The sequence below is a fragment of the Drosophila tropicalis genome, unplaced genomic scaffold, assembly GCF_018151085.1.
Source record: "Drosophila tropicalis isolate 14030-0801.00 unplaced genomic scaffold, ASM1815108v1 contig_845, whole genome shotgun sequence".
Taxonomy (NCBI): domain Eukaryota; kingdom Metazoa; phylum Arthropoda; class Insecta; order Diptera; family Drosophilidae; genus Drosophila; species Drosophila tropicalis.
The window spans coordinates 3,469,820-3,483,025 of NW_027173338.1; the positions used below are offsets into that span (position 1 = coordinate 3,469,820).

At 35.9% G+C, this 13,206-nt stretch overlaps 2 protein-coding genes across 6 annotated transcripts in view; one reads left to right on the forward strand and one right to left on the reverse strand.

Moving 5' to 3' along the window:
* The window catches only part of sick (sickie), a 203,063-nt gene that overhangs the window by 83,928 nt on the left and 105,929 nt on the right, over window positions 1-13,206 (reverse strand). The window lies entirely within an intron of this gene.
* LOC137581494 (solute carrier family 53 member 1) lies at window positions 10,134-12,399 on the forward strand. Of its 3 annotated transcripts, XM_068295757.1 has the most exons (6): window positions 10,134-10,246; window positions 10,307-10,970; window positions 11,028-11,639; window positions 11,700-11,735; window positions 11,794-11,960; window positions 12,015-12,399. In XM_068295757.1, the coding sequence occupies exons 1-6, from the start codon at window positions 10,178-10,180 to the stop codon at window positions 12,369-12,371; spliced, it is 1,905 nt and encodes a 634-aa protein (XP_068151858.1). In that variant the 5' UTR covers window positions 10,134-10,177; the 3' UTR covers window positions 12,372-12,399. The 3 variants fall into 3 exon arrangements, with proteins under 3 accessions (XP_068151858.1, XP_068151857.1, XP_068151859.1); XM_068295756.1 differs by having other exon boundaries at window positions 11,028-11,735; XM_068295758.1 differs by lacking the exon at window positions 12,015-12,399 and having other exon boundaries at window positions 11,689-11,735; window positions 11,794-11,851.

Below are 13,206 nucleotides of genomic sequence, written 5' to 3' on the forward strand. Positions count from 1 at the left end.
ATGCCCCAGTCCAAGTCGACTTTGGCTTTAACAAATAAATTCTCTTTGAGATTTATGGCAAAAAGGAAAAAAATACAAACGATATGCCAACTCCCCCCAGTCCTCCTCCATCTCCCACTAATCCCCTCTCACTTTGTCCCATAAAAAAAGCCATCTAAATTTAAACAAAAGGCAAAGGCATAAAATCACACAAATTGAAGGTAGATGAATGCAGGAGGAGTAAAGAAACAAACTCAAAACGTGCAAATGCACGTGCTGCTCCAAATTTTGAACGCCACATGAGACCTAAAACGAAAAAGGGGAGGCCAAAAAGAGGTTATGGGGATGAGAAGAGAAAGAGAACTTGAAGCCGATGTACAAGATGAGGGAAGCGAAGGAACCCCTCTTTGCGCTCCAGCGAGCAAAACAAAAATAGACAAGTTTATGGAGCAGAAATCAACTTGAAAGAGTCGTTTTTAGCTTCCGCTTAAAAAACAACGTCAAAATAAGTGGATAAAACAAAGAGCCCAAGCATTGACTTGGCATCGACTACATAATATCCTGCATTACATGGAGTCAGTTGGATTGCCACAATCAAAGCTTTCAATTGTCCCTGTAATTTTATAACCACTAGATTAATGATAGATTACTCAAGTTGGAAAAACGAAACAATTAGAAAAATCCTGAAATGTGAATGCATTGTCATTGCTAATCATGTTTTACAACCCGGCTTTATTTATATATGTTTTTTAATCTTTTTTAAACATATATGATAGAGGTTTCTAATTTGGAGACTGTTTTTTGTGACAGGTATCCATAAAATTGAATGAAGTTTAGTTTAAATTTCTGCAAAAAAAACTCCTACTCCTAAAAACTCCTTTGTTTAAAAGACTAGACTTAACTTAAACCATTCCTGATCCACCAATGTTCGAATTTTGAGCATTCAGTTAATGCTTATATACCCGATTAAAAGTATTTACGTAGAAGGTATTAAAAGGCATAGAAAGATAGAGAGAGGGTAGCAAACGAAGTGAAAAAATCGTTTTGTCTAAAAGTCTATTTTGTATTTTTCTTTTCTTTTTCTTGTTGCTTTTCCTTTTGGGTTTGTTTTTTTTCTTTTGTTGTGTCAAAGCAAATCAACAATTTGTTTTTGCCGTTTTGCATTGAAATGCCAAGATGAATGCCTAATTTTGGGCTTTAACTCAAAACCTTTTCTCGTTTCTGTAGTCAAGCAATTAATTGCTTTTAAAAAGGGCTAAATGGTAGGTGAGGCTTGGAATATAAATCATACGAGAATATTTCATAATCGGTTGTCATTCTGCGTTTGCTTTGCCTGTTGGACAGTTTTTTTCCCCACTTTTTTTTTTTTTGAAGTGAAGCGCAACAAGCGAATGACATTTCCTCGCTGTCATTTGGTTTCTTGGGGATCTGTCGGTTGCTCTCTTCCCTCTCTGTTTTTCGATTGCCGACCAATTGAAGAAGTGACAAACACGCATCAAGATAATCAATTCGAATAATGCCATGAAACCGATATGGACAAAATCTTGTGACTTGTGTGGTCTGTCTCTCTCTCCTTATGCGACTGGCAATTTTCATGCAATGTTGCCAAATTTCAAGCCCACATATTTGGATTTGAAAATTTTCGTTGTCAAGCAATTTGCATAAAATTAGAATGGCCTTTTTGAATGATGGATGAATGGATTGTGCAAGGAATAAGTATAAAGGGTGTGGAGTGAAGCGAATTTATGCAATTTTTCAAATGGACAAAGCTTACACTCGGTTGAGCAAAATTGTATTTTTAGCATTCACAATTATGTTTGTAGTTTTTCAATTAAATTATGATAATTATCCGATGCAAGAAGAAAAGGACATATAGTTTCTAGACCTCGAGAAAGAAGTTTAAAAGGTTTGCTATTAGATCAGTTGGGCCAACAGATCTCGACAAAATTTCTCAAACTTTTGGCACAAATGAGGTTTTAAATTAAGTCGAAAGTTAAGACAAAAGTATAAATCCCTCATAAGGATCCCTCAAGTACTGAATCTTTCAATAAAATTTACAATTTACGAAGAATAAGTAAAAGAACCATTACATTGTCTTTCTTAAGATATCTTAAATAGAGATTAACAAATTAGATTAGAATTTTATTTGGTTAGAATTTTGTTCTTATTCTCTTTTCCCCTAACAGTTTTCTCACCTATCAAGAACAAGCTTTATGCCCTCTGGAAAACTCACTTCACCAATAATAGGAAAGCAGTCAACACTTGAAAATTTTTGCCGCAGGCAATCTAATGATGTATTAAATAGATACACCTGATTCAGGAGCCATCAAGTGACGATCATCTCTCATAATTCTTTTGACAAAGTGGCAGAACATAAAGAATAAGAGGCTACTGAGCAGTGGAGAATGGATGAAGTGGTTTGACAAGTTTTAGATTTACGAACCTTATAAAATTTTTAATCAAAGTTAGTTTGAGTACTTTTTAAGCCAAGTTCATCAAGTTCTATTAAATGAAAAACTTCTGCGAACTAGTTTTGTTCTTACACATGAAAAACTTTCATTAATATAGTTTTATATGTATGGCAAAGCCAGTTTTATAAAAGTTAGTTTTTTCCTGTTTTTCTTATCTATCATAAAGATTTTAGTATGCGATTATTAAGACCACTTTCCATTTGTCTTTTATTAGAGTGTCGAGCCTAATCATTTGCTGAATGAATGCCTCTCAAAGCGAATTGCCAACCCTTTGGCTCATTATCATTATCATAATTAAATCATTAGGGATGTGGTGTTCAATAAACCATAATCAACTGTCAGCTACCACCTAAACTCGCTCCATGCTTAGGCCCGTCTATTCACACGATTCGAACGAAAGCAACTTGGAGGAGGGCGGCCCCTATCATTCGTCAAAGTTCTGTGTCAGCTACCTACAAGTACTTTGTGTCTTTGCCGCAATTGATTTTACAATTCGAGCTCCCCCAGATTGCTGAGCGAGTTTGATATTTTGACAGCTTGCTTTTTGATATCTCGTATTTCAAGCAGGATGAATTCCTGGTTTTGATTTCGTTTCTGTGGAAAGAGGGTGAGTTGGCAGTTCAATGCTCTTTCTTGTACGCCCCTCATTTGACAGCTTCTGTTACTTGACTGTCAGTTTGTCAATGACAGAACAGAAAATTGAAAAATCCTTCTTCTATAATCTCCACTCAATGTTTACTCAACTCTTAGTAACCATAATTAGCTTAGGTCTCAAGTATGCAGCAGAAGGAGAAAGCAGAAACTTCAATAATCCTTGCAACATGGAGATGAAGAAATAAGGAGAAAAAGGTGAAGTTGATGTTTGGAGACTCATCAGCTACTATCTTGCATAAAATTAAAATAATTTTTTTTTTTTTTTGGGGGGGGAAAAAGAGTCAAGCGCATCCGACGATTCGAGACGGTGATTAATTGAAGACACGCGCCGTTATAAGGCCTTCTGGCAAACCGGTTAAATGCCAAACATTGTCCCAATCTACCAGACAACCATCTGTGATAAACCTGATGACAATGTGGATTAGCAGTCCCATCTTCGATGCCCTCTTTCGTCTAGATATTGGTTGTTGTCTATGTCTGCGACTAATTACCGTAAGGACCTGAATTAAAAGAGCTGCAAAGCCGTTTAACCATGAGCAAGTAAAATTAAAGAATCAGTCACATGGAAACAAGAGACTTTTGGGTTGCCATGTAAACACAAAATGATGCATTTTGATAAGAAATGTAAATGAAGATGAGTATTCGAAACTTGAGGGGTCAGTTAGTTATGGGAACTCTAAGAGTAGTTTTTGTTGGAGTAAAGAAATGAAACAGCTTGGCCTAAAGATGACTAAACTAATAATTAAGAAGTTTTATTCCTTTAGAGTAGAAGGTTACCACTCGTAAGGCTGGTATATATAATTCTTTGCTACCTTAGCTAAGCTCATTGAAACTCCATTCAATTGGTCGATATAGAGACAAACTTAAGAGACAAACTAAACTTTAGACATTTGCAAATTGCTCTTTTAGACATAGTGCAGATCATTTTTAAGAACAGAACTTCAAGTTTATGTGATTCAGACAGTTTGACTAAAGAGAGAGCTGTAGAAAGCTTCAATCCAATTTCCGAAGGCTTATTATGGAGGCTTTATAGCTGAAGCTTGCACAAGGAAACATTTATCATATATGCATAGGCTAAGTACTTAAAATTAATTCTGCAATATTATGACTTTTTTCGGCATATTATAAGATGAGTTTGTTTAAGGAATAACTAATATGTCAGTCGATCTACACCTGTGACCTAATACCCTTCTAGTCATTAATAAACAAACATTTCTTGCCATTGCTTTTAAATTAGCTATCTACAATTTCGTTCTAATTGTCATTAGATTATTCTAAAAACTATATGATATGTAGGTTTCCATTTTATTATTAGTAAGTGAACCTAGCTTTGAGATAAACACACTTTTCGCTTTAAACAGAAGCTTATTGTTTATGAGTTATTTAAATTGTGTATATCATTTCCATAGTGAGGAAATAAGTATTTGGTTAACCACCAAGCACAAATAATTACAAAACTTTAATTTTTTGAATCCCTTCAGCATAAAGCAAGCAAAAACTCTTTTCGACTATAAATAAAACACATCTCTTATCTAAAGGGTGGATATTTGTATTTTGTCTGGCGGTCCATTGAGAATACTGTGTCTGGCCATAAGTCTGGTTCGAGTTCGGTGTCTGTCCCGAGCACTAAGCCTTTTAATTTGTGTGCAATGAGATAAGGCGTTAATTATGCTTGGTCCGAGCACAAAAAACTCTGCAAAATGTAAGGGTTTATGGTGTTGGGGTTAAAAAGCCATAAAGTATGCAACAGCTTGTAGAAACTTTTTGTTAAACTTTTTCGATGCACAAACACACAATTTATTTATTCATTTCATTTAATTTCCTTTCAATTTGAATTTGATTTAAGTTTGACACTATTGAGATTTGGTTTTTAGCACTGTTTGATTTGCCGGCATTCAGATTGCATCTTTTTCAGCTTTTTGGCACATGTTTCGCATTTTCATTTTGCTTTCAACCACTTCGTAAACATAAACAAAACGAATATAAGAAAATTGGGAAAAATATCCGCGGATACGTCTTTACGCCATGAAAACTCGTTGTAAACTGATTCGGAAAAGCGACAAAAGTGGTGGGACAACACCATCAACGTCATGGAATGGAATGGCCTCCACCCCCAACATCAAATGAAGCACTTTGGATGGTTGTGAAAGAAAGTTGGGAAAGGATTCCTATTTCTAATAATAATAGCCAATAAAGGGTACTCAACCAAATATTAACACACTAGTTAAATATCATAGTTTTGAATTACAAGTATTTTTGTTGTATTTTGACCTAACCAATATGATAAGTGAATATATTTTGAAATACTCAAGAAATATGGAGTCCTTTTTTTTACAAATATATAAATAAATATATATATACTTTATATGGTCGGAGATGCTTCCTTCTATGCGTTGCACACTTCTGACCAAAATTAATATACCCTTTTTGCAAGGGTATAAATGTTTGACGCAACTCGATGGAGCATCCAACATGCAACGCAACAAAACCGGCAATGAAATCCAACTCCAACAAAGGAGTCGAACTCCGACAATAGAGTCGAACATGCATGGTTCGAACACAACCGGCAAATGTCAGCCAACATGTTGCAAGTTCGCCGATGGGGGTGGACAGTGGTTCAAAATGTATGCAACTTTCGAAGTTCAACCACCAACGATAAGGGAAGCAAGTTGTCTCAACGAATTGAGTGTACCCTGCATTAAGTGTAGAAGCTAATTCAAATTTATTTATTGACAAATTTTGCAAAATTTATTAGTACTTCAGTCGATTTTAATATTTTAAACTGCTAATTAATAATGGTAAATATAGTCCTGAATGAATCTAAATTTGAAGGTTCAGTTTTTATTTAGATTTAGACTAGATCTCTGATCACAAATCACAACTCTAATCTACTTTAATCTTTTAAAATTGAATATCAATAATAACTGAAATAAAATTGACTTGAAATTAAATTTACACATACAGAGGTAGATTTAAGAACTTGTCAACTTATTTTCATGTAAACAATTTGGAATACTTTTGGTTGCACTGTGCAGTGGCTGGAAACTGCATCACTGAGAAGTCGGTCCCCATGTCTGTCTGACGATATATGTATTGTATCTGTTTCTGTTTCTCTCTTCTTTTCTTTTCTTCTACCGTATCTAAAAATAGTTGCACTTGCTGTTTGTCGGGAGAAATTTTGTGTGTGACGGGGGTTCCCCCAGCCCGTCCCCCCCACATTTGCCACTTTTTGTCTGTTAAAGTTCAATGCACATGTTGCCACTGCCACTGCCATTGGTGATGTTGCCTACTGCTTGGGGGTCAACCAATTAAGCTTGGCCAAAGTTATTGCCATCGAGCCAAACAAATCGCAGCAATTTAACAAAGTAAGCAATTATGGCAAATAGTTTTCTTGTCGCATAAAATGTCGCGAGCAAACTAAAATTGTTTAATCATCGAGCTTAATTTCAATTTGAGAAACTCGTTTCAGCTTCTTTTTTCCCCCTTTTTGACGCGCTCTAAGCGGCTTTATGCCGATTCGTTGCTCGATTTTCTAGTTTATGGCATTGATGTTATTTATTTTTTTTTCTTTTGATGTTTATTGGCAATGTGTTGGAAATATGATTCCAATTATATTGGCAGGAGCCGAGAAAAAGAGTAACAACAAACATTCGGTGATTGGATTTTGGATGAAACCAGATTTCGAGACTCTGGCATAATTGAAAGTGTGTGGCGCAAGGCAATGAAAGTTAAAGTTATGGCCTCAGAATTGAGATATTGGCGGTCAACGTGGGGGTAGTCATATTAATAAATCCGATAAAAACAGGATATGCACACCTAATTTGTATGGTCAAATGGTTGAAACTTTATGTTAATTTATGGTGGAAAGTAATGAAGTAGTTCAATTGGAATTATAGTAAAAATTTATAGTTATTAGGTTATTTACCTAAACTTTAATACCAGTTTCGAATGTTTTTAGATCTAATTTATATAATTAACCAAAGAATCAGTTATGCAACCAAAGTACATCCGGAGGTTCTTCAGACCACCAAAATGTTGGTTTCTTACAAACTTTCTGAACTTTCTCAGTGCTTTTTATGCATATCCAGTGAGTCCTCGAAGTGATCGTATAATTTGAAAAAAATCCTCATAATGACATATGTAAGAGCAAGAGTTAAAATTTCAAAATTTTTAAAGTCGAAGTCAAGCTCTGTACTTAACAGTTTTCATTAGGAATTTCAAATAACTAACAATCAAACTTAAAAAATGATTAAATCTCTCCTCAAAGAAAACCTTCTAAGTCAGAAAAGTTGTAAAAAAGATCTAATGTTGTTTGGCTGCTATGCATTAGCTAGTTAAATGTTTAAATTGGTAAATTTGATTATTAAATGGTGAGAGAAACTTATTTTCTACCTAACAGCCTTGTTAAATGCATTGTTAGTTTTAAAATTGAATTTGGTTCTTTCCAACCAATTTGGTTTAAGCTTTCCCACAATAAGCACACGGCAAGTCTGTGAAACTTTCACCTTCTGGCAGAACTTGACTCTACAAAATTTTAGAAAACTTTTTTTCAAAAACAAAACGAAATGAAAATAAAAGCGAAACGTTGTGTTTCCCTCAAACTCCAAAACTAGAGACAATAAATCTTTGTTTATACGAATTCAAAAACCATGAAAGGCTTTCGCCCGAGTTGCTATAGTTGCACAAACACGAACACACAACTTACAACATATAGTGGCAGACTGACTCTAACTCCCACTCCCTTCACTATCCCATTTGCTCCCTCCCTCGCACTACCCCACTAATGCCATTAAGCCCCTGCTCTAAAAACACTAAGCATGCATTTTATTGCCTTTTGTCGTATAACTCAGGAGTCGAAGGCAGAGTCCAGGCACTTTATCATTTCTATGGCAATGTTTACTTTTCATTTTATATATTCGTACATATGTACCTCCTATATATACATATATATCACATCTATGGAAACGTATGTCGCTGGGATCTCTGAAAAGAAAAAAAACATTGTTCACTTGCCTGCCGCTGTCGTCTATCCAATTGTCCAAACGGTCTGTCTATGCAAATATTTTTATTTGCCTGCTGGTTATTGTTGTCCAGTCAGCGACCAAAAGGACCATAAAAAATTAAATTTCGTATACACAAATATTGGGGTGCCGACGCCAAAGATACCCTTAATCAAATGAGGGACATGGCATTCGACTTAAATATTCAAATTTGGTTGGTTCAGGGGTCAAGACCTCGTGACCCTTCTGCTTGCCATCAACAAACAGTGCAAGAAATTAAAAACTGATCAATATTACGAAAGGGCTTTAAGTGTTAATTGATTAGGGAATGTTCTGATTGTCTACTTAACTTGAAGAGCCCAAGGAGATTAGTCAGATGCCTCCAAAGTTGCCTATGAAGTTCAATGGGAAGTATTGTATTCAAGATCAGTTAAGACAAAGCTAAATCAATCTGATTATCGAATGATCGTATCTACTAACCAGTAAGAAAACGTAAACACATTCGAAATATCAACATACCCTTCCTTGTTTTGCACATTTTGCAGAGTATAGAAACTAAAACTAACAAATGCCAACTGAGGACCGGAAACGTTAGGTGATTTAAATAGAAATATTTTGCACATGTTTGCACTTCTTTAGGTCTTTAATGTAATGGAGCTTAAAATTTGTTGGCTAACTTAATCAAGTTTTTATGATTAAGTAGTTGAAGATTCCCCAGGGAGTTAATTACTTGAGTATTTAGCATATAATTATGAACCAACTACCTACCACCACCTGTCTCATGCCTCTTTAACCTAAAATACTCCCCAGGGATTACAAGAGCGAAAAGGAAAAAAAAGGTAAGAGGACAAGGAAGAAGGAAGAAAACCACCCACTTGCCAATTCAATTTTCCTTTACGAGCATTTTTCGCTCTAACAACAAACAACAAACTGTTGGAAAAAGTAATCATCGTTGCAATTGTTTCACATTTTTCACCCAGGAAAACAGCAGGAAAGTCAGGGAAAGTAAAGTAAAAGATGAATGCCTGCTTTGATGATGTTCTGCGATGACGACTACAAGAGAGAGGATACGAATGGGAGTGTGTCTTGGTATGGAGTGGAGTGGAGTGGAGTAGAGTAGAGTGAAGTGGCGCGGAGTTAAGAATGAATGCCTGTAGACGACATTTTTCTGCTCCCCAATTTTATTTCGCCTGTGTTTCCTATGACTAATGGCATATTTGTTTGAGGGGGGAAAATCGAATTTCGAATTGTGGCCACCGCTGATTGGGACAAGGCTTTAACCTTAAAGAGTTAAACATTCAACCCCCAAAGATATGCTCTTCTTTTTTTACTTGTTTTTTTTTAATAATGCAGTCACTTCACAAAATCCATGTCCACTTGAAAAGAAAAAAAATTGTATATTAAAGTCTGCTTTCAAGGCTACTTCAACATGAAAACCCAGGGGGGAGGCGGTGTGCATCTCTGGATGGTTCTGTGGTTGGGAGTGGGAGGTGTGGGTGGTGCGGCAGACTGTCCACCAAAACAAAAGCAAAAAATGTCAAATGGTAGACAGAATAAACGGCAGGGAAAAACGCATGTCGAAATATTGTTGCCAGCGATGTACGGACAATGGCAATGCGAATCAACGTCAGTTGGCTACACTCGGAACAGGAACAGGGATGTTTAGCCATCAGAAAAAAAGAACAGTGAGTATCAAATGCTGACCATTCCATGCCTAATTGTAACTGATTCATTGCCATAACAGAGGCGTGGACGTGACTAATATACCGGTTAATGTGACAATTGCTTAGACTTTGATAGTAACCAAAAATTTGATTTGCCAGTTTCAGATCAATCAATTAGAAGTCATTTTTTTTCATATTTTGAGTTCCAAAATCAAATCTCAACAGAGGGTCAGTTTAATTTTATAAAGAAATTAAGTTCTTCTAAGTATTAATTATTCACATGTAAGAAGAACCTTTTGGCAAACCTTTCTTAAAGCAAAAAAGTGTCTTTGAAATGCTAAAATATATAACTCCATATACCTTTTCAACACTGCTCAATATTTTGATACAATAAAATACACATAATAAAATGAAATTTGGCAAAACCTTTGAGACCCTTTTAACAGCAGAATGGCGTCAACAATATATGAACTATGCGGTATGAAATCTATATCCTAAATCCATTTACATTACAGTTTTCGATCTGTCTGTGTAATAGGAACTCAAAGCAATGATACGTCGCGCTAGAGAACTGGCACCCAATCCTAGTAATGCTTCCAATCAACAAATAGCCAACTATTATAGGGATTGTGAAGATGAATTCTTTAAAGTCTGTGACGAGGAGTTGGAGCGTGTAAATTACTTTTTTGAAGAGAAATTGGCCGAGGCACGACGTAAATATGCCACCTTGATGATACAAATGACGGCCCATCATCAGCCAAGAGATCATAATTCTGCCACTTCAATACATAAAAGTATACACGATGCACGACATAGTCGTAAGGACTTGAAAAGATTGCGTCTGGCATCGAGTGAATTCTATTTAAGTTTAATCATACTCCAAAACTATCAAAGTCTTAATCTCACTGGTTTTCGCAAAATATGCAAGAAATACGATAAACATCTTAATTCCACAATGGGTAAACGTTGGTTTCAAACGTATGCCCTTAATGCTGACTTCACCGAGGATTATGAACTGCGACGTTTGATTGTGGGCATGGAAGATCTTTATACGCAACACTTGGCCAATGGAGATCGCTCCAAGGCTATGCAACAATTGCGTGTGCCACCCTTGGGCCATAAGACACCATCAACTATAATATTTTGTGCTGGCTTATTTCTAGGACTCTTCATTGTGTCATCCATAATATGTGTGATATCCTGTGAGTTATAATTAAGTCACTTGAACCATTTATGTTGATTGTTTGGGCCTTTTTTAGACTTTTCTTTGTGTGACCAACCGGAATTGTTGTCATCTTTTGTTCGCATTTATCGTGGTCCATTAAGTTGGATAGTTTATTGTTTCTTTATTTCTATTAATGTGTACATTTGGCAAAGATGTGGCATCAATCATGTGCTGATCTTTGAAATGAATCCCCGTAATCATATACAACCTGCCTCATATCTGGCCATAGCCAGCAGCATGGGTTACATATGCACCCTGAGCATGTTGCTCTATCTGCATCACAAAGAGTTCGGCATAGATGATCCTCAGCCAATTCCCTTGACTTTTATAATAGTGACCACAGCCTTGTTTTTCAATCCCATACATATTTGGAATTATCCTGCACGAATGTGGTTTCTAAGTATTCTGGGTAGAGTTTTATTGGCTCCTTTCTTCTATGTTCGATTCGCGGATTTTTGGCTGGCCGATCAGTTGATATCATTGGTCTATTGTTTGGTGGATCATTATCAATTGGGGCGTTTCTATGTTCGTTATTATAGCAAACGGGAAGATGCTTTTGATTTTGAACCCGACTACGTTGTGGCTGTGATCCTTTGTCTGCCTGCCTGGTTTCGCATGGCTCAGAGTCTAAGACGTTACTGGGAAGGTACGTCCAAGTCTCCCATGTATTTATTAAATACCTTGAAATATTTCAGTATCATTGTAGTCGTTGTCTTTTCCACCATTCAAAGGGAGACAAATGGTAGGTAAATCGAAGTGAATGAAAAAATTGCAAACTAACTAATGAATTTCTTTCTTAGCGGGCTATGAAAACTTCTTTGAGAATCCTTGGTTTTGGGGTTATATTGCAAGTGCCACACTTTCGAATATTTATCAAGCAATTTGGGATTTATTAAGGGATTTTGGTTTATTTAAAGTCTGGCAAGGTGAAAATATATTTCTACGCGAAACTTTAGTATACCCAAAGGTAAATGTGTCAGTTACTTTATGGAGTCTTCATTATTTTTATGGACTTTTGCAGTGGTTCTATTATTTTGCAATATGGGCAAACACACTACTCCGATTCGTATGGGTCTTGGAATTCTATATGGCCTATCAGGAAATTCTTACACCCTATAATTGTAAGACTATATCTGGTTTCTGTGAAATAACAAGACGGTTCATTTGGAATATATTGCGCTTGGAATACGAACATTTATATAATTGTGGCCGATTTCGCGCCACACGAGATATACACATGACAGCCCTAAATGCCCGACAAGAGGAAATGTTGGAACGTTTAATGGATAAATCGGATAATGATGTGCACAAGAATAGGCGGCGCAAACAATTTAATTCTGATACACAGCCCCCAAAAATAGATAAAATTTATTTCTAAATAAACTTTCATTGATATTTCCATCAAATTGAAGTTTAGTTTTTATTGAGTTCTCTGTGAGAAAATCTGTTCGACAAAATGAAATTCGGTGAGCAAATAGAAAGATATATGACTGTTGAATGGCGGGATCAATACATGAAATATAACGTAAGTTGAATCATAATCCACTGTTAGTAGGTATTATCTTAAAACAAATTTCTATGATAAAGCATTTAAAGACCCTCATAAATGATGGGTTATTTGAGGCTCCGGACCCGGGTTCCATTCCCCGCATTATGATTATTGAATATTATCGAAATTTGGAGGACAACTTTTTCGCGACCTGTTCCAGTGAACTTAATCGGGTGGAACACTTTTTTGTTCATAAGTTGGCTGAAGGTTATCGTAAGCAATCCACGTTTAAGATGAAATTTATATCATTAAGACGACAAGAAGGTGGTCCCTCGGCAGGAGTAGAATCCATAACGTATACTGAGAGTGAAAAGGTGGATAAACGAAAACTACGTAAGGCGTACAGCGAATTCTACTATAGTTTGACTATCTTGAAGAATTATCGTACTCTGAATTATATGGGTTTTCAAAAGATATGCAAAAAGTATGACAAAAATCTGAAATCAACTGAGGGCGCCAAATGGTGTAGATATGTTCTGGATAAATCGTCGTTGAACAAGATAAGCGAGTTAATCAAGTTAATTAAAGAAGTGGAGGATACATATACAGAGTATCTAACGGGCGGTGATCGTTCAAAGGTAGACAGTTAAATTATTTATCGTAAATTAATGTCTTAATCGTATTTTACTATTAACTTTTCTAAGGCCATGGCCAAATTAAGAGT